General features: G+C 41.0%; 1 protein-coding gene across 1 annotated transcript in view; it reads left to right on the forward strand.

Moving 5' to 3' along the window:
* The window catches only part of LOC140492483 (paladin-like), a 118,201-nt gene that overhangs the window by 5,009 nt on the left and 90,386 nt on the right, over positions 1-22,806 (forward strand). Inside the window, exons 2-7 of the mRNA XM_072591375.1 lie at positions 1,684-1,786; positions 8,849-9,028; positions 11,152-11,316; positions 13,088-13,248; positions 17,706-17,781; positions 22,430-22,578. Of these exons, the coding sequence (XP_072447476.1) occupies positions 1,684-1,786; positions 8,849-9,028; positions 11,152-11,316; positions 13,088-13,248; positions 17,706-17,781; positions 22,430-22,578 (834 nt within the window). The remainder of the gene's footprint in view (positions 1-1,683; positions 1,787-8,848; positions 9,029-11,151; positions 11,317-13,087; positions 13,249-17,705; positions 17,782-22,429; positions 22,579-22,806) is intronic.

Below are 22,806 nucleotides of genomic sequence, written 5' to 3' on the forward strand. Positions count from 1 at the left end.
CAGGGAAAAGACTTAGTCAATTTATCTTATCCACACCCCTCATGATTCTATAAACCTCCACAAGGTCACTCCTCAGCCTCCGATGCTCCAGAGAAAACAGCCCCAGCCTATTCAATCCCTCCCTCTACCTCAAATCCTCCAACCCTGGCAACATCCTTATAAATCTTTTCTGAACCCTTTCAAGTTTCACAACATCCTTCTGATAGGAAGGAGACCAGAATTGTATGCAATATTTCAAAAGTGGCCTAACCAATGTCCTCTGCAGCCGCAACATGACCTCCCAACTCCTGTACTCAATACTCTGACCGATAAAGGAAAGCATACCAAACGCCTTCTTCACTATCCTATCTACCTGCGACTCCACTTTCAAGGAGCTATGAACCTGCACTCCAAGGTCTCTTTGTTCAGTCACATGCCCAAGGATCTTACCATTAAGTGTATAAGTCCTGCTAAGATTTACTTTCCCAAAATGCAGCACCTCATATTTATGTAAATTAAACTCCATCTGCCACTTCTCAGCCCATTGGCCCATTTAGATCCCATTGTAATCTGAGGTAACCTTTTTCGCTGTTCACTACACCTCCAATTTTGGTGTCATCTGCAAACTTCCTAACTATACCTCTTATGCTCACATCCAAATCATTTATATAAATGATGAAAAGTAGTGGACCCAGCACCGATCATTGTGGCACTCCACTGGTCACAGGCCTCCAGTCTGAAAAAACAACCCTCCACCACCACCCTTTGTCTTCTACCTTTGAGCCAGTTCTGTATCTAAATGGTTAGTTCTCCCTGTATTCCATGAGATCTAACTTTGCTAACTAGTCTCCCATGGGGAACCTTGTTGAATGCCTTATTTCTTATTTCTTATACTTCTTATCAACTAGATTAACACAGTATAATTTACTTTTTCTGTATATTTTCTTTGAGTTAAATACCTTTTCATCCTTACTCTTTTATTTAAAACCCTTTTAGTCTGTCTCGGATTTAGGTGTTAATAATGCAATCAATGATTCTATTTGGGATCTCATTATCCAGATAATGCCTACTGAGGTTGTGAAAATTGCTTTGCCTGTAATAGAGATAGTAATTACAAATCAATGGCTACAATTTAAAAGATCTGAAAGGGATAATGAGGTGCTGTTATAATTTAGAGTTTTCTTTTATTGTCCTTATCAAGGTAGGAGTTTCAGCATGGGGAAAAGAAAATATTTGGACTAGGTGTTCATTAATAACACAATGAACTCTCCAGACTAAGTGCACTATCATTGATGTGCATGCCTTGTAATTTCTAATGTGATATTTTATCAGCAAGATGGGTAATGAGATTCATGAAGTTGGCTCTGATATCATTGATTTGTCACATTGATGGATTTATGCAAACCTACGTGGCCATTTTTTAAAAACTAGGAAATGTTTCTGTTGAAACTGGAAGTTGGAAGGGCACTGGAGTCTTCCTTCTGTTCGAGATACACAACAGGCGTTATAAAGGAAATACATTCATGGCCTCAGGGTATTACAAATCATTTTGTAACCAATTAAATATTTTTTTGAAGTGTAATCACTGTTATAAGTTTGGAAATGTAAAAGTAAGTTTGTGCCTGTCAACGTGCCACAACAGCAATATGTCAATAGCCGGATCATCTTTTTGGTGCTTTTTTATACCTTTTTCTTATTCCTAAGGTACAACTTGAAGGAAGAATTTCAAGTTCATGATGATTTTCACAAGGCGCACTATGTCATTGGTTGCATGAATGATAATTTACCTGAGCACTACCTTGTCCAGGTAAGTCACCTGCTTTCTCTGATGCATGTTCTTGTACACTTTAAACATCTATTTCTCACAGAGTAAAGATGCATAGGTAAATATTATTGCATTATGCTGTGAGTAAATTGCTAATATGTCAATGTAAGGTATGTTAAAAATTAAGTATCATCTAAATGATACATTTATAATACAGTCATATTAGGAAACATTTCAGCATCTATGGTGAATTTATAATATGAGGGCATGTTTGAATTTAAAGAAATCAATTTAGAGGACTTTTTATTGATAGGCCCTACATGATGCTATTGGAAACTTTTGTGATTTTGAAACATTTTGCCATCTTCACGCAAAATGACTTTTTAAAATTGTGGGTGGCACGGTGGCACAGTGGTAGCACTGCTGCCTCACAGCACTAGGGACCCAGGTTCAATTCCAGCCTCAGGCAACTGTCTATGTGGAGTTTGCACATTCTCCCCGTGTCTGCGTGGGTTTCCTCCGAGTGCTCCGGTTTCCTCCCACCGTCCAAAGATGCAGGTTAGGTGAATTGGCCATTCTAAATTGCCTGTAGTGTTAGGTGAAGAGGTAAATGTAGGGGAATGGGTATGGGTGGGTTGCTCTTCGGAGGGTCGGTGTGGACTTGTTGGGCTGAAGGTCCTGCTTCCACACTGTAAGTAATCTAATCTAATTAAAGTTCTGAAAAAAATTGATGTTGCTGATCTGCCATGATTACAGTGACTTATGTTGCCAACCATGAACTAATGGATTTGGTTGCAGAAGAGAATGGCTGCTCATCTGGTAAAAAGGGAGACCTCGAGGGTAACCAACTCAGTGAGCTTCATTATTCTGTGCTGCACAGCTTTCCCCTTACATCAATTCTAACTCACTTCTAAACTGCGTAAGCTTTAATTTAATCTCTGTTACACAACCAACTGCTTCTCTGTTGTAATGCAAGCATTAGCAGCATCTAGCAAACCCCCTCGCAGGGGCCCGCACTGGAAACCCTCAGCTCTGCCTCTGAAGAGGAAGCCACTTGACCCTCAGAGGATGCACCAACACGGCTTTAACCTACACCTACCACCAGCTCAAAACTTTCACCTTAGTGGGTACTGTTTCTAGATTAGACTCTGGAGCACAATCTGGTGTGCAGATCACTGACATGTCTCTGCAGCTGGTTGTGGAAGAAATGTCCTAGCTCTCTGGATCTCAGAGGACCGTCCATGATCAGGCACCTCCTCTGCCCCACCAGACAGAAGAAGATCTCATGGTCTCAGTGATTAATTACTTTGTCAAAATGCACAGGCCGGAACCCAGGGCCTCTCAATTCTGGCATACGATTTGAACATTGAACGGAAAGCTTTTACAGTTGACAAAATCTGTAAATGGTGATCGGGCAATCTCAAATCAATGGGGTTGGAGTCAATAGTGCCCTGATCCTGAGGGAAGCCAGTGATGCTAGAGAATCCTACTGCCGGGGCTTCTTGATTTTTCCTCCTCAAAATGAAAGGAAATAAAGAGTTGTGACCTTGAGAAAATAATATCAGTGACATCCTGGATATATCTGTGGTGGAGGACTAGGAGATGCCATATAGGTTCCCAGTTGCCCTTAAAAATCCAGGCCAGCTGTAACATGGACAGCCACTTGGAAATGAGTGCCAGACCTATTCCAGCAGTGATGATCACCTGAGGCATCCTTAATCTGTTCCTGCACTGTTTTATTACAGCTACACAAAATAATGGCAAGGTCAGTATGTGTGAATTGTTCATTTTCCTCAATCTCCTTGGGAACTCTTCACCTTCTTCACTTCTGGAAGCTATGTGCTGGAGGTTGCTGTTTCTACTGGGCTTGCTGACAATGTTCAAACTGCTCTCTCCTTTGTGTTGTCCACAAGGAATCCACTTCAGTGATGCCCATGGCATAGGCATCAGCAGAAAATGGTGGCACGGTGGCTCAGTGGTTAGCACTGCTGCCTCACAGCACCAGGTACCAGGTTTTCATTCTAGCCTCTGGCAGCTGCATGTGTGGAGTTTGCGTGTTCTCCCTGTGTCTCTGTGGGTTTCCTTTGGGTGCTCTGGTTTCCTCCCACAGTCACAAAGGTGAATTGGCTATGCTAATTGCCCATTGCGTTAGGTGCATTAGAGGGAAATGGGTCTGGGTGGGATACTCTTTGGAGCATTGGTGTGGACTGGTTGGACCAAATGGCCTGTTTCCATACTGTAGGGAATCTAATCTAATCTAATCATTAGAAAGAGAACATCATTTAACTATCGGTACAATGAAGTGTGGCATGGACCTCTTGAGATATCTAACATAAGAACGTGAGAAATAAGAGCAGGAGTAGACCATCTGGTTCCTCAGCCCTGCTCCACCATTCAACAAGATTATAGCTGATATTTTCATGGACTCAGCTTCACTTAGCCGCAGGCTCACCAGAACCCTTAACTTCTTTAAAAATCTATCTGTTTTTGCCTTAAAAACATTCAATAAGGTGGCCTCAACTGCTTCACTGTGCAGGGATTTCCACAGATTCACAACCCTTTGGGAGAAGAAGTTCCTCCTCAACTCCGTCCTAAATCTGTTCCCCCTTACCTTGAGGCTATGCCTCCTCGTTCTACTTTCAATTACCATTGGAAACAACTGATTCTGTCTCATCTATTCCCTTCATAATTTTATATGGTTTTGTAAAATTCCCTCTCACTCTTCTAAATTCCAATGAGTATAGTCCCAGACTACTCAATCTCTCCTCATAAACCAACCCTCTCAACTCCAGAATCAATTTAGTGAGTCTCCTCTACACCCCCTCCTGTGCCAGTATGTCCTTTCTCAAGTAAGGAAACCAAGTCTGTGCACAGAAATCTAGGTGTGGCCTCACCAGCACCCTATACAGCTGCAGCATAACCTAACTGTTTGTTTCTAAACTCCATCCCTCTAAAAATGAAGGACAATATTCCATTTGCTTTCTTCTTTGTGATTCATAATCCAAATATATATTGCACAACCAAATTGTTCTTGCTGAATTGGCGAGGTAGAATTTCAGCAATAGTCCACTGTGATTGTTAACCACCCCTACCCTCCCCCCATCCAATTAAAAATGTATCCTTGAACATCACAGACTATGTCCTTGCATAAACAGAGTACAGTATGTGAAGGTAGCAGCTCCAAAGCATTGTCTTCAGGTCCTAGCTATGGAATTTGTTTCAGAAATGCAAAACCAAGGTGACAATTTTAGATTAGTGTCTAAATACTATTGCTTTGCTGCCATAAGAGGAAAGTAATTAATGCAAACAATGTAATAGTCATGATTGGAGGTGCTGGTGTTGGATTGGAGTGGACAAAGTTAAAAATCACACAACACCAGCTTACAGTCCAACAGGTTTATTTGAAGGGACAAAAGCTTGTACTTTCAAATAAACCTGTTAGATTATAACCTAAAGTTGTGTGATTTTTAACATAGCCATGATTATTGACGCCATAATTTGCAATGTTCATCCTCCGATAATGTATGACCCGAGGATCAGTAGTGATATTCATCATGTCACTACTGATGTAACCACGTCACAGATCTGGCATCACATTGATGGTGAAGTGCAATGTGATGCCAGATCTGTGACATGGTTGCATCGGTAGTGACGTGATGAATGTAATTGCACCCAGCAAAGCTTCAAATCAAACGATTTTACTCCATTCCTGAAGAGAAAAATCTACAACCTACACCGCTCATTCTGCCTGCAATGGCAGCCATTTTGTATTGTCATTGTGCAGTTGACTTTTATGGAAGATGGTGAGGTTCCAACTTTGTGTTTTTGAAGTGACTTGCAGAATCTGAATGCGATGGAGGATGATCATCCTATTCTTTATGTTCTTTTTGTGCTGCTGGCCCTGGGTCTTCTGCTATGACGTGAGTGAGAGGAGTGCATCAATAACCAGCAATGTCTTCTGAAAGCCATTGCAAAATTTATAGAATTCCTACTAAACCACCGAGACAGCTAAGTTGCCTCACGAACTCTATTCGGAACAAAAGAAGTTCACATCAGTTTAACACTATTTATTATAACATTTTACTTTAACAAATTGTGGAGAAGAGAAAGGATCTCTAATCTACAGAAGTGCAATTTCAATTACACCCTTTTAAATTCTTAAAGTACATACACACACTCATTTATGATTTATACAAATAAAAGATAGATGGTTTGATATAGATATATGGAAAATAATATAGACAAGGAACAAAATTCTGAAGATTAAAGGCCTCATAACAATGTGATTTAAATTATCTCTCATAGTTCCTTTTTGTTTCAGCAAAGATAGTACTGTTGTCGTAAATGCAATGGTTGTTCTTCACTTTGGTAGTTGATACATTGAACCTAAGCATTTCTGTTAGACTTTTTCCTTTTTGCGTTCTTGGTATTTCTGTCTTTTCACCCACAGAGAGAAAGGGACAGAGTGACGTTTTCAGATTCTGGATGTCTCTGGCTGCGTTGTACTACAGCTCTATAGCAAACTGCAGTTCAAGCAGCAGCAAGCAGACTTTGATTCATTCAACGATTCTCAGTGCCACTCTGTCTCACAGTAATGATCCTTGCTGTGAGTTGTTGAGTAGCTTTTTAAACAGCGCAAAATGGTCCAATTGCTTGAAAGGTCTTGTTTTCTCAGTGATGAATATGAAAAGCTTTCCTCTCGGTACATTTGATGCATGGTTGTGTCAGCCTGTTGCTATCTCACCTAGTCCTTTCAGTTTTTTAGAGCACATGTAGTGGATCCATCTGCAGGAAAACCTCTAATTGTCTGAAAGCATGCCACACATACTGGAAGCAACCTGTGATACCTCCTGTGATACTGAGGTGGAAGCATGTTTGCTTGGTGCTATTGAAAATAGCGTCATGCAATTAATTTTCTCTTATGCACACACAAACACAGACTTTCTACAGGACAGAATAATCTAGAAGATTGTCCATTTCTTCATGAAAGTAGTTAGTAGGTTTGAGCTTGGCCCTGTGTGATGTTGTTTCACTACCACTGTTTTCGATCCATAATGTCTATTTTGCAAAGGTAATTGTTCCAGTCACTTTCTGCTGATTCTGCTCACCGAAGCCCCAAATCTAAAATGTTGTTATGATGCAGGACCTGACATGTATTTTCTGTTCTTGGATTTTCAAACTTTATGCTTTTCTTTCTATATTATTAATTCTCCATCCATGAGGTATAGGTTTCCACTATGCGCCTTGCCCACTCCATCATCGCACTGCATCAAAATAGCCAAGCACTTTCATCGGTGCTTGCATTATTTGGATTCTGAGAGAATGAGACTTATGAGCAAGTTCCTGTGTTTTCAAATTAAGATCCAACACTCCCAGAAACAGATACTTAGAGTTTGCATGTTGTAAGCTAACATTGTCAGCAAGAGATGATAGGACTTGTTGTCGAGTATATCTCTAATGGCTTATAAAGTCATAGTGATGTACAACACAGAAATAAACCCTTCAATCCAACTCATCCATGCCAACCAGATATCCTAAATTAATCTAGTCCCATTTGCCAGTATTTGGCCCATGTGCCGCTAAACTCTTCCTAATCACATAGAGTCATAGAGTCATGGAGATGTACAGCATGGAAAGAGACCCTTCGGTCCAACCCGTCCATGCCAACCAGATATCCCAACCCAATCTAGTCCCACCTGCCAGCATCTAGCGCATATCCCTCCAAACCCTTCCTATTCATTTACCCATCCAAATGCCTCTTAAATGTTGCAATTGTACCAGCCTCCACCACACCCTCTGGCAGCTCATTCCATACATGTACCATGCGCTGTGTGAAAAAGTTGCCCCTTAGGTCTCTTTTATATCTTTCCCATCTCATCCTAAACCTATGGCCTCTAGTTCTGGACTCCCCGACCCCAGGGAAATGGCTTTATCTATTTATCCTATCCATGCCCCTCATAATTTTGTAAATCTCTATAAGGTCACCCTTCAGCCTCCAATGCTCCAGGGAAAACAGCCCCAGCCTGTTCAGCCTCTCCCTGTAGCTACCCAACCAGATGCCTTTTATATGTTGTAATTGTATCAGTCTCCACCCCCTCCTCTGGCAGCTCATTCTGTACACGCACAATCCTCTGAGTGGAAAAGTTTCCCCTTAGGTCCCTTTTTAAATATTTCCCCTCTCACCTTAAATCTATGCCCTCTAGTTTTTGACTCCTGAAACCTGGGAAAAAGACCTTGTCTATTCACCCTATCCACACCCATCATGATTTTATAAACCTCTATAAGGTCACCCCTCAGCCTCTGACGCTCCAGGGAAAACAGCCCCAGCCTGTTCAGCCTCTCCCTGTAGCTCAGATCCTCCAGCCTGGCAATATCCTTGTAAATCTTTTCTGAACCCTTTCAAGTTTCACAACATCTTTCTGATGTAGTGAGACTTCTTGATGGGGGATTTCAAGATTAGAGGCACATTTTCAAGGTGAGAGGAGAGAGATTTAAAAGAGACACGGGGGCAAACGTTTTACACAGATATTGGTACATGTGTGGAATGAACATCCTGAGGAAGTGTTGGATGTGGGTGTAATTACAATGTTTAAAAACCATTTAGATAAGTACATGAATATAAAAGGTTTGGAAGGATATGGGCCAGGAGCAGGCAGGTGGGACTAGTTCAGTTTGGGATCACGTTCAGCATGGACTGATTTGACCAAAGGGTCTGTTTCCACGCTGTACGATGCTATGGCAATTTCCAGCTGACCTGATTAATATGAGTAATGTAAAATAGTGACATGGAGTATCCCTACTCCTTCAGGGTCTATCTGCCATGTCATATTACATCTGAATAGGTTGATTGAAAGAACAGTGGGGCTCTTGTGGTGCAGTAGTAGTGTTCTTGCCTCTGGGCCACAAGGTCTAAGTTCAAATCTCAACTGCCCTGGAGGTGTATCAAAAAATTTGATCAACAATATTTTTGAATGTAGAATTGGAAATTCAGAAGTTGAATATTATTTGCTTGAGACATCAATTTTTTGGTGAACCATTTATTTGCAAAGTTCTCCAATAAATGCCAATCGAGATGATACAATATTTCACTATATGTTTAATCAGGGGAAATATTTCATGGTCAAAGATCTCAACAATAAAGTTGATGACCTTCTCACCATGAGTAATTATGGGGCACCAAACTTTCGCCAGACTTACCTTGGTTATCCAGTGTACGGCATGGGACAGCCGACGATGAAAGGCTTCTGCAAAGTACTGCAAAGACTGAAGGAAGAAGGACATCAGGTGAGCAACATGTTTAGTGTTGACCAGCACTGCTGTCTCATGTGCGATGAATATATCAGTTGATACTACTAATTTATAGTTCAGTGCTAAGCTGGAGTGAGCACAGTCATAAATGCTGAGGACAGTGATACAATGGCTGCTTTTGTTATAGTTGTATTGCTAGGGGGCTGTGGGAAAAGTTCCAGTTAATAGTCCCCTCATGTGTCTTACCTACACATTCTATTGTCTGCCTCACCAAATTGATAGCATGTTTTCTTTTTGCCTCCTGTGCCTCCCTTCCAATGAACCAATTCTTGGCAATACCTGAATATGTTTTAAAAACGTTTATAAAGGCAGATGAAATATTTGTCACAATATGCAGCCACTTGTTTTTTTTAATGCTCTTTTGAAGTGGAATGGAAGCCCTTTAATGGTTGACCAGATTTTACATATCCTCCAGGGTTTCAATACAAGATTAAAGCTGAATTGAGACTGCCCTTGTGAAATGTTTGGCTAGCATTCAGTGTATGCTGCAGAAAATCGACTGTAGATTACAATGTTAGGAAAATGCAACTTTTTTTTTCATGAAATTGGGCAGGTAGTGACAAACATCAATAAAGGTACTCTCCTCATATCAGTGAGCTGGAATGTTTTTCAGTTTGCAGTGACTGTGAGTGGATTTTGTTTTAGAGTGTAATATTAATTTTAGTTCACTATTGACCATTGAAAGCCATCCTTCAGCAGTTTAAATCCTAAGCCCTGAACTCCCCTTCTCATCCATTTTGCCTTTCGATCCCTCTAACTCTCTGGGCTAAGTCAATCCTACTTGATTGGCCAAGCTTCTGATTGCTTGCTCTAATATTTCCTTAGTGTCCTGTTATCAAACATTGTCACATGGGGATAATTGATGGCATTAATAACACAAGTTATAGAGTCATAGAGATGTACAGCATGGAAACAGACCTTTCGATCCAACCTGTCCATGCTGACCAAATATCCCAATCCAATCTAGTCCCACCTGCCAGCACCTGGCCCATATCCCTCCAAACCCTTCCTATTCATATACCCATCCAGATGCCTTTTAAATGCTATAATTGTACCAGCCTCCACCACTTCCTCTGGCAGCTCATTCCATACACGTAACACTCTCTGTGTGAAAAAGTTGCCACGTAGGTTTCTTTTATATCTTTCCCCTCTCACCCTAAACCTATGCCCTCTAGTTCTGGACTCCCTGACCCCAGGGAAAAGACTTTGCCTATTTACCCTATCCATGCCCCTCATAATTTTGTAAACCTCTCTGAGATCACCGCTCAGCCTCCGACGCTCCAGGGAAAACAGCCCCAGCCTGTCCAGCCTCTCCCTATAGCTCAAATCCTCCAACCTTGGCAACATCCTTGTAAATCTTTTCTGAACCCTTTCAAGTTTCACAACATCTTTCCGATAGGAAGGAGACCAGAATTGCATGCAATATTCCAAAGTAGCCTAACCAATGTTCTTGTTCTTGATGTTTTACCAAACAAGGCTGTATTCTATACTTTACTCATTGCAATAAACATCAGTGCTGAGAAAGGCTCCCCCAATTAGAAACCTGTAATCAAGTTTCCAAGGCTAATCGATCAACTCAGGAAACTTTGTCCCGAATAATGTAATTTTCTGCTCTGGGGCTTGGGGTGTGGGTGTGTAATGGAGTGAGGCAGGCTGGATTGAGATCAGATGGCCAAGTGTGTTAAGAAGTGCTGGTGAAAAGGCCTATCTCAGTTACTGGGACTTTTTCACAACTACTTTGTTCAATGTTGGGCCCTTTGACTCCATCAACCTCTCCCACCTATTCCCCATGCCCCATTCATACCAGCTCATATTCTCCCCACACCCTTGATAGCCCTTATGTTCCATGCAAGCTCATGTCGCCCTTACCCATCCCACGATGGCCCAGCTCAGTAGACTAAGTGTAAATTTTGATGAATTGTAGATTCAGTGTAAAATTATTTTGTCAAAACGTCCAGGTGCTTTTACTGAAAATCTTTATGTGTGATATTTTTGAAATATTCTTTACTATTTGAGAATATAAAGTGAAATATGCTAATTGTTTGATTGAAACTCTACCGTCAACCTCAAATGTATTTTTCTAAACCCACACACTCTAGGAAATTATTTGCTTCAACGTTCGAGAGGAACCAATCATTTTGTTTCACCAGGATGATGATTTCATTCCTTACACCCCACGTGACCAGACAAATCTGCAGGAAAATCTCTACAGCCTTACTCCAAGAAATCAGGTGGAAGAACTGGAATTAATCATTAAGAAGGAGGTACGTGAACTTCTGGCGTTTTCCATACCACAGCTTTCTGAGTGAGACTTGGTAATACTGTTGATTATCGCTTCATGTAAAAGGTTATTTACCAGTTCTTTACCTATGAAGTAAAGCTTTTAAAGTCTATGTTGTCAGTTGGATCTTTTGTTGATTTGTCTGTAATGGAACACATTCTCTAAGGGTGGAACTTTCCCATGTTGTTTGTAAGTGTATGGGTGACCATGTACATTTTAGGCACCCCCTCATGGATTGTTTTCTCAGGTGACTGAAAAGTCCAGTGTACAATCTACAGTCTCTGTCACAGAAGGGACAGGTGGTGGTTGTGAGAATGGGAGGCTGAGATGCTGGTTTTCCAACACCTGACCTCAGCTCATTGTTAGCATGGAATGTTCCAAGGTGTACAGATTGTTCCCACTTGCTTTCCCTCCATTTTAGACAGTTTTGGGCCAAGGTTTCCAAGGTATCGATGAATACGTTGCACTTTTTCAAGGAGGAGTTTAGCAAGCCCTTGTTAGTGTTTTGAAGCTCACTTACTGCATTGAATGTTCAGGTTTCACTTGTTTCAGGAATTATTTCAGGTAGTTTAAAGATAATGTCAGGCTTAAGGATAATGGAGCCTGCCCAGCAGAGCTGATCTAGTTTGGCCAATACTTTGATACTGGAGATGTCCTTCTAAGTGAGAACACTGATGCTGGTGTGCCTATCTTTATGCATTGGGCAGCATGATGGCTCAGTGGTTATTACTGCTGCCTCACAGTGCCAGGGCCTGGTTCGAATCCAGCGTCAGGCGACTGTCTATGTGGAGTATGCACATGCTCCCATGTCCCACAGTTCAAAGATATACAGGTTAGGTGAAATGGCCATGGTAAATTGCCCATTGTGGTCTGGGATGAGGTGGTTAGGTGGATTCACCATGGGAAATGCAGGGTTACAAGAATGGTAGATGGGCCAAAAGACCTGCATCCACATTGTAGAAATTCTATGATTCTATTCTGCCACTTGATTTACAGCATCTTGTGAAGGCAATGAGGGTGATATTTCTTCTGGGTGTTGAGATATCTGCTCTATGTGGTTCACATATGTGAGCTGTTTAGAAGGGAAAATTCCACCTTTATAGACAGCGTCAACAAAAGATCTAATTGATAGCCTCAAATTTAAAAGTTTTACTTCATAGGTAAGCCACAGGTAATTAAACCTTTGAACAATCGCCATGAACTTGGTACCAGGATTTAAATCCTGGTCATCAAATGACCTTTTTTCTCAGGCCACAGCTAGGTTTTGGGTTGAGGAACATCCAACCTCCAGTAGATTATACATTTCTATGAAGAAAATATGTTATAATGCTCTACCTTGTAGAAGGAATCAGTATTCAGGCTAATACTCTGGGAGCATGATTTCAAATCCCACCATGGCAGGTGATGAATTTTGAATTCCATAAAACCTGCAATTAAAAGTTAGTGCAACAGCAAGTATGTAAACGCTGTCAATTGTCATAAAAACCCATCTGGTTCACTTATGTTCTTTAGGGAAGAAAGTCTGTTGTCTCCACCTCATCAGACCTTCTTGTGACTCCTGATCCACAGTGATGTGACCGATTCTTAATCGCCCTTTGCAATGGCCAAGTAGTACAAGGGCAACTAGGAATGGACAAAAAGGTGCTGGGCTTGCCAGCAATGCCCACATGCCATACATGAATGTTAAAATCTATCACCTGAATCCTGAGAAGGTTTATGCAGCAAAGTAATCTTTCCTTTTCTGATATGTTTAGCTGCTGGATTTTGCTGCATTGAGCAACAAAACGTACTTTGTATACAATGATACTGAGCAATTTGTTACCGAGGCTCTCCCAAAGAAAATTGAGAATGAAGATGACATTCGCTTATTAGAAGAGATCTACAGGTGCCACATCTTTACGATGCCATTCTTCAGGTGCTTTTATTCATATTTATTCTGGATACAGTGGTTGAGATTCACAGCTGACCCAACTTCTCTAACTTTCCCTGATTCTACAGGTATACAATCCTTCATCCGAAATCCGAAAAGCTCTGAAATCCGAAGTTTTCTTTGTGAAGTTTTTTTTTCTCCATAACAAGGTTGTTTGCTGTGCAAACAGTTAACCGAACTCCACACCCACTTGACCCTTGTCACTCAGGTGTGACATGGCGGCATTGGCCAGCACTGGCAAGCGTCAATTCTGTCTCAGCCCTCATAGTACTCACAGGTGTTTTTGCTGTTCAGTAATATTTTCTTTATTTCATCATGAAACTGTCACTTATTCAAAAATCTGAACAATTCCAAATTCTGAAAACCAGCTGGCCCTGAGGGTTTCAGATAAAGGATTGTGTACTTGATTTAACTAGGTAAAAACAAGGACTGCAGATGCTGGAAACAAGAATCTAGATTAGAATGGTGCTGGAAAAGCACAGCAGATCAGGCAGCATCCAAGGAGCAGGAATCCTGATGAAGGGCTTTTGCCTGAAACGTCGATTTTCCTGCTCTTCAGATGCTGCCTGACCTGCTGTGCTTTCTCAGCACCACTCTAATCTAGCCCCTACCTGATTTAACTGATATTCTCAATGGTTATTTACTAGTCCTTTCATTGTTTAACCACACCATACTCCTGTACAAGTATGTGAACACAAGAACAGAACTAACCCATTCAGCCCCTTGAGTCAGCTTCCCCATTCAATGGTTGATTTGTTTGTGGCCTTAACTGTACACTCTCAACTGCGCCCATTTGATTCACTGGTTAGTCAAGAATTTACCTATATCAGCCTTAAGAATATTTAATGACTTTGTTTCCATGCTCTCTGGAGAAGAGAATTCCAAAGACTCTTCAGGGAGTAAAATTGTCTTCCTTCTCCAATGAAATGAAAAATGTCTTATTTTAAAATCATATCCCAAATTCTAGTCTGTCCCATGTTGGAAACATCCTTTGAACATTCACCCTGCTGTCTCCTCAGGATCTTGCATGTCTCAATAAGAACACCTCCTATTTTTCTAAACTCAATGGAAACAAGCCCAGTTCAAACTTTTCTCCTACGGTAAGCATTCTATCTCAGTCATCAGATGAGTGAACCCTTTTTGAGCTGCTTCTAACATATTTGTATCCTTTCTTGAATAAGGAGACCAAATATATACACAGTACTTCAGATGTAGTCTCACTTTTATAATTGTAACAGTTGTATCAAAACATGTCCACTTCCATGGTGGCTCAGTGGTTAGTACTGCTATTTCATTGTAACACGCACCTGGGTTTGATTCCACCGATGGGCAAATTTCTGTATGGAATTTGCACATTCTCCTCCAATCTGCGTGGGTTTCTTCCCACGGTCCAAAGATTAGCCTTGCCAAATTGTCCATGGTGTCCAGGGATGTAGGATTGTTGGATTAGCCGTGGGAAAGGTGAGGCTATAGGGATAGGTGAGGGGAAGTGGGATTGGGTGGGATACTTCAGGGGGTCAGTGTTGAGTCAGTGGGCCAAATGGCCTGCTTCCATGCTACAGGGATTCTATGATTCAATTTCTATTTTTCTTGGAATAAACGTCCCCATTCCATTGGCCTTCCTAATCACTTACTGTACCTGCAAACCAATTTTGCAAATTCATGTAGCTGAGATTTGTCTTCGCTTTAGAATTCTGCAATCTCTCTCCATTTAATTCATATTTTGCTTTGCGGTTCTGCCTGCCAAAATGGACAAGTTCTATTGTATGGGCATGGCCTTTCACTACACTCTATGACCTACTGCCCATGATGAAGGTCATTGCCACTATACTCTTAAAGTGTAGGGACCTGATTGATCTGGTGTGTTCTGGAAAAGCATTTTCTGTCTAACTAGAAGAATCTCTTGTTGGTGTGATATAACTGAGGGTATTAGGGGAAATAATATGCTTGTAGAGATGTGTAATTTGGTATGGAAGTTAAATGTGCAATAAGGTGTGACTGCAGGCTGTGAGGGTTGAGAGCTTGAGAGCTCATCTTGTATTACAGCATTTTTTTGCAGCTTGGATAGAGTGACAGATTATCCAAACAGTCAACCACAGTCGAGAGTGTGGTGCTGGAAAAGCACAGCCGGTTAGGCAGCATCCGAGGATCAGGAAAAGTGACGTTTCGAGTATAAGCTCTTTATCAGGAAGGAGCTTATGCTCGAAATGTTGATTCTCCTGCTCCTCAGATGCTGTCCAACCTATTGTGCTTTTTGAGCAGATTCTGATCTCCAGCATTTGCAGTCCTCACTTTCTCTCAGTCCTTTACCACTGCCCACGCCTGCATCCAGTAGAGTCTGTGACCAGCTGCAAGCTTTTTCTCGAGCTGGCAAGCCAAAATGAAGCTAACATTCACTGTGTACTCCCATTAGCTCATCCTTTTAACAAATATCTGCAGTATTTTCTCCCGAGTTAGGTTTGTGGCAATTTGCCCAAAATTGCAATCTCAACTTGGAACTGAAAATTAAAGCCATGGTTTTCAAATAATATCTGACCTCATTATTTTTTCTAACCAAAGTATAATACCTCATACTCATGTGTTGAAATTCATTAAGCAAGCATATACACTGCAACTGGATGAAGGTTTGCTCGCTGCACTGAAAGGTTTGTTTTCAGACGTTTCATCACCATACTGGTAACAGCGAGCCTCCAGAGACTCACTGATGATGTTAACTGATATGGTGGTGAAATGTCTGAAAATAAACCTTTCAGCTCAGTAAGTAAAACTCCAACCTGAACCTCAACCTGAGCTACAAATTTTCTTAAAACTCGATATACACTGCAAGTTTATTAATGTTTTCAAATAACATGTTCTAGCCTTTCTATTTTTCATCCTGGTTTGGTGTCATCGACAAATTTAAAAATTGATTTTTTGATTCTACAGTTTAAGTTGCTAATATAAATTGTGAACCACACAGGTCCCAGCATCTATATATGTGGGACGCCATTTTCTACCTTCTGTCACTCTGAATACCCATTTTTTTTGCCCTTCTCTGGACAAGGGAGTTAAAGGTTACCAGTGACAGGCGGGAACTTGGATTTGAGGCTGCAATCAGTTTAGCCTTGATCTTACTGAATTGTGGAGAATGCTCAAAAATCAACTGAGCCACTGTTACTCCTAATTTGTATGTTTGGGTGCCCTATCTCTATTTTCTGGCCCACAGCCAACTATCGATCCATTCTCTTCCTTGTCCCAGTGTCTATATACTGTAACCTTATTCATTAATCTATTGTGCCGTACCTTGTTGGAAATCTTGTTAAATTGTGTCTACAATGTAACCACCATCCACTAACCTTTTCAAAGAATTCAATAAGGATGGTAAAATAAGACTTTCCTTCTGAAATCTGTGCTGATGACATATTGTTACATTTTGAATTTCTACAGGGCTTCATTATTTTCTCTTCCACTTTTGATAAGCTGACTAGTTTATAATTCTCTGGACATCTTTTTTCCTAGATATAGTATTAGCTACTTGGAATTATATCTTTTTCTAATTAATTATTCATACATGTAATAATGCTTCAGCTGCAGCATTTGTAGACTCTCTTAAAATGTGCAGTTGCAATTAAATGGTTAGTTCATTTCATATTTGTCATTTTTAAAATATATTTACATCATTTCCAGTTTCATCTTCCAATTTCACACTCACTTGATCTGTCTCCATGGGTATTGCATTAATAATGTTGCATTTAATATTTCTATCATCTCTTTATTTCTGCTTGTCATGTTATCCTGTTCATTACTTAATGGCTACGTACCAATTATGACTTTATTTTTGTTTATTTACATGCATGCATGCAGAGTATTTTAATTTGTTTAATATTCCTTGATAAATTAATTTTATTGCTCATAACTGCCTTCAGAATTGCTTCTTTTTAACTTCTCTCTAACTGTTTGTGTTCTCCTTTGTCGTGATCTCCTAATGCCATTGTACTCTTTGTATGAATTTTTCTTTGTTCTTCATTCATTTGTGTCAGCATAGCTCATTTGGAAATACGTCCATCCCTGAGTCAGAAAACCTATCTGAACTCCAGGACTTGTGTGCCTAACCTAGAGTTTGAGGAGTTGTGCAGTGTGAAGGTGTAGTAATGTGAATAAGGTAATAAACTAAGGACTAATTACCTGCTCTAGTGTTCAGGTGGATGGAGAAGATCCCACAGCACTACAATGATCCAACCTCTGTCCCTTATTTAACCAGCATCAGATTGGTTGCTGCTTGCTGTATGTGGAACCTCGCCACATTGGCAGCCATTTTTCTTACATAAAAGCAGTCAGAGAAATGAGATATGAAACGCTTTAAAATGATTAAATGTAGCTTTATTCTAGTCCATAAATTAAACATATCATTGGCAGAGTGCATCTAACTAGATTAACAACATGTTCTGCATATTGTTTTCCAGATATAAACGGTTACCTTTGCCTATTGATATTAATCTAGAAGAAGCAGACTTTGATGCCTTCATCAGTACAGTCAGGGTAAGTCATTGTATTTGATGAGGATGATGATCAGTAGATTACAGTCTCATTAATTTTCACAACAACTGATGCTAGGCATGAAGAGATGAAAGATCTCTTGATATCTTAGGCAAGGAGATTTCAACCTAACCAGCTGTTGCAGACTGAACCATCATCAGATGTTTGAGGTTCAGCAATTACAATTTCACAAGATGTTCCAGGAAAACATGAGGTTGAACACTGCCAGATGTTCGAGCACATAAGGAATGAATATCTACAGGAGACCTACCTTCTGTTGGGCGGAATAATGTTTGGGAGAGGTGCTGAAACATTTGTTCAGATATAACAATGCAATCTAAGAATTAACTGAATTTATACGTCAGAAAAGTGATTTATTTATCAATCAGAAATGACAGCAAGTGAAGGAGTGTTGATGTATTTTACTAGAGTGGTCCTGTGTGTAAATACATCAAAGACTTGCAGCCTCAATTCCAATGTAAACTCAAAGATCCAAATTTGAATTGCTTACCGCAGCATGGTGACGAAGGTGACACAGGTTAAAGTACATCAAAATCAAAATGCACCATTGCAATACTGATTGCATTTTAACCTGCACCATGTTAATGATTAGATTAGATCCCCTACAGCAGGCCCTTCAGCCGAACAAGTCCACACTGATCCTTTGAAGAGTAACCCAGCCAGACCCATTTCCCTCTGACTACGGGCAATTTAGAATGGCCAATTCACCTAACCTGCATATCTTTGGAGTGTTGGAGGAAACCAGAGCACCCGGAGAAAACCAACGCAGACACGGGGAGAACGTGCAAACTCCACGCACGCAGTCACCCAAGGGTGGAATTGAACCTGGGACCCTGGTGCTGTGAGGCAGCAGTGCTAACCACTGAGCCACCAAGCCATTAATAAGTGTACTTTTCTATGTTCTGAGATCTATGACACATTTCTGGAGCAGGTCGGAGTTGAAACCAGTCCTCTTTGCTCAGAGGTAGGGAGATATAACTGCATCACAAGAGCCCTTTACTGTCAATTGTGTGTTTTCTAATCAAAGTGTTCAGAGATATTAATGCACATCTCTGGTGCCAGGTGGGATTTGATCCCATGTTTTGTGGCTTAGAGGTAGGAACACTATGTGTCACAAGCACCCTCCTCGTTAATTGTAGGTATTTGCTAATTAATCCATTCAGAGAGGTTATTACACACTTCTGGAGGAGGTGGTATTTGAACTTGGGTCTCCTCAGGAGCTCCCTCCTTGTTAATTATAAAAATTAAAGTTAGGTGTCCACAGATGTGAAGCACAAATAAGATAATGACTTTTATACATTTAAAGAAACACTTATGGACATTGGTGTTGAGTTGGAGAGCTAGGAACGATATATTTGTAATGTTTCACTTTGTTAATAAATCTGAAACTAAGTAAAGGTTGACTTCCGGACTCCTCCTTCAGAATTAAGTCGTTTAACAGGTCTGAGTAGTGAAGCCAGTGCAGTCATGGTCTGGAAGGTTTAAAGCTCTCTCTGAGCAAAGGTCTGCATATTGTTTCCCAGATACGAATGGTTACTTTTGCCTGTTGATAATAATCTAGAAGAAACTGACTTTGATGCCTTCATCATTATAGTCAGGGTAAGTTAGAGTATTTGATGACGATAATATAGACATAGAACAATACAGCACAGAACAGGCCCTCCGGCCCACGATGTTGTGCCGAACATTGTCCTAGCTTAAGCACCCATCCATGTACCTATCCAATTGCCGCTTAAAGGTCACCAATGATTCTGACTCTGCCACTCCCACAGGCAGCGCATTCCATGCCCCCACCACTCTCTGGGTAAAGAACCTACCTCTGACATCCCCCCATACCTTCCACCCTTCACCTTAAATTTATGTCCCCTTGTAACACTCTGTTTTACCTGAGGTAAAAGTCTCTGACTGTCTACTTTATCTATTCCCCTGATCATCTTATAAACCTCTATCATGTCACCCCTCATTCTTCGCCGTTCCAATGAGAAAAGGCCTAGCACTCTCAACCTATCCTTGTACGACCTATTCTCCATTCCAGGCAACATCCTGGTAAATCTCCTCTGCACCCTCTCCAAAGCTTCCACATCTTTACTAAAATGAGGCAACCAGAACTGCACCCAGTACTCCAAATGTGGCCTAACCAAGGTCCTATACAGCTGCAACATCACCTCACGACTCTTGAATTCAATCCCTCTGCTAATGAACGCTAATACACCATAGGCCTTCTTACAATCTCTATCCACCTGAGTGGCAACTTTCAAAGATCTATGAACATAGACCCCAAGATCCCTCTGCTCCTCCACCTTACTAAGAACCCTACCGTTAACCCTGTATTCCGCATTCTTATTTGTCCTTCCAAAATGGACAACCTCACACTTGGCAGGGTTGAACTCCATCTGCCACTCCTCAGCCCAGCTCTGCATCATATCTAAGTCCCTTTGCAGCCGACAACAGCACTCCTCACTATCCACAACTCCACCAATCTTCGTATCGTCTGCAAATTTACTGACCCACCCTTCGACTCCCTCTTCCAAGTCATTAATAAAAATTACAAACAGCAGAGGACCCAGAACTGATCCCTGCGGAACTCCACTTGTAGCTGGGCTCCAGGCTGAATATTTACCATCTACCACCACTCTCTGACTTGGACCGGTTAGCCAGTTTTCTATCCAACTGGCCAAACTTCCCACTATCCCATGCCTCCTGACTTTCCACATGAGCCTACCATGGGGAACCTTATCAAATGCCTTACTAAAATCCATGTACACTACATCCACTGCTCTACCCTCATCCACATGCTTGGTCACCTCCTCAAAGAATTCAATAAGACTTGTAAGGCAAGACCTACCCCTCACAAATCCATGCTGGCTGTCCCTAATCAAGCAGTGTCTTTCCAGATACTTATAAATCCTATCCCTCAGTTCCCTTTCCATTACTATGCCTACCACCAAAGTAAGACTAACTGGCCTGTAATTCCCGGGGTTATCCCTATTCCCTTTTTTGAAATTTGTCCATTTTGGAAGGCACAACATTCGCCACTCTCCAGTCCCCTGGCACCACCCCCATTGACAGTGAAGACGAAAAGAGATATATGATCAGATAGATTATGGTTTCATTAACTTTCACGAGGATTGATCTAGACATAAGAGCTGAAAGATCTCTCTGGATGGCCAGGAATATCTCTCTGGTCTCCACAAGAAACATTTCACAGTCTCCTGTCACAGACATTCCACTCCTTGCCAAAATTCCTTTCCTGTGTTTCCTTGCTGATGGGCCTCGATGGAATCAGAAGAGTTATTGTGACTGACAGTATAAAGTAAAAAATATTGATCAAATTGTCAGTTAAAAATATCTCCCGGATTCCTTTCCTTTGATATCAATGCTTCCTTGTTTATAATAACCTTCAAAGATATACCCTTGAAAATGAGATCAGTTGCAGAACAAGGCAGTTGGAATAAATGACCAGTTTGATCTTTTAAATTGTAGGATCTGTCATGATAGGTTCACCTTCTGCATTGCAAGGTTCTATGAGGTACAGCCTTTTTTATTTGTAATTCTTTTCATACAATACTAAAATCTAAGATGAGAAGCTGGAAAAGCACAGCGGGTTAGACAGCATCCGAGGGGCAGGAAAGGTAATGTTTCGGCCCAAAACATTGATTTTTCTGCTCCTCGGATGCTGTCTGACCTGTCGCGCTTTTCTGGCTTCACATCTATTGACTCTTGCTTCGAACATCTGCAGTCCTTAATGTCTCCAAGTCACTAAAATATAAGACTTCATAAAAGCATGTTCAGCATTTGATGCATCTAGTGTCCTTTGTGCCACATGACTAACGGCTCAAATGGGAAATGAAAGAAATGAGAATGGATCAAAGCAGAAAATAACCCAGCTGATCCTAGTTTGAGTTTATAGACCTTTGACCATTCATTTATGAACAGGTTTTTCAATACAAATGGGGCCGAGACTTTCAAAGTGCAAACATGTTACAACATTTAAAAGACATCTCAATGGGTTTATGATTAGGAAGGTTTTAGAGGAATAGGGCAAAATGCTGGCAAATGGAACTAGATTTATGTAGGATATCTAGTCGGCATGGATGAGTTGGACTGAAGGTATGTTTCCATAATATGTATTTCTATGACTCTATGACTTGGAATTGGGTATGAGAGTGGGTCCCAACCTCACGTTGAGGCACTCTTAAAGAGCAGATAAGCTTTTTATTTTCATGTGCTGGGAGCAGGAAAACAGTGCTAGGAGCCCTTCTGTATTCGATGGTGCTGCTATAAATGATATTTGGTCCCTTGGAAACCCACTGGATGGCCACTAGGATATAGTTGCCTGTCTCCCCAGGTGGTGGAAGCCTGCCCCAGCCAGTCAAATGCCAGCAGGATGGAAGTTACTGCCAACTGGGCAATTAATTAACTTAATTGCCTGCCCTCAATGCTGTTAGATTCCTTTCCTAGTGATGCTGACACCATTTTATGAAGCATCTGGACTCCCATCTGTCGATCAGTGGTACAATACAGCTCATCGTCTTTCCCTACGTTGGAAGATCAAGTGAATTCATGATTTGAATCGTCCGGTGTCTATCTTATTCTATGTTATTTGAATATGCATGTTCTGATTTTACAGGAGTGCCCAAGCATCACCTTCAAGGATAGTTGCAAATCACCTCCTGCCCTCCTCTTTAATTGTCAAACTGGAGTGGGACGCTCCAATCTTGGAATGATAATAGGTGCACTGATCATGGCTCACAGAACAACATTTCCTCAGCTGGAAAGGTAAGGGATGAGAATGGGCTGACATTGTAAAAGGTAGTGATTCAAATATGGGGTTGTATTGGATCAATTCTTCAATCAAAGAGGACACCGTTTCATATATATCTTTAGAACCTCATGGACCTGTGTAAATTGAACAATAATAAATGGTGGAATGTGGTCACACTCTTTGAACTGACACAGAGATCCGTCCATTATTCAGAAAATGTCATGAACAATTTGAGACAGATT

The sequence above is a fragment of the Chiloscyllium punctatum genome, chromosome 2 (assembly GCF_047496795.1).
Source record: "Chiloscyllium punctatum isolate Juve2018m chromosome 2, sChiPun1.3, whole genome shotgun sequence".
NCBI lineage: Eukaryota > Metazoa > Chordata > Chondrichthyes > Orectolobiformes > Hemiscylliidae > Chiloscyllium > Chiloscyllium punctatum.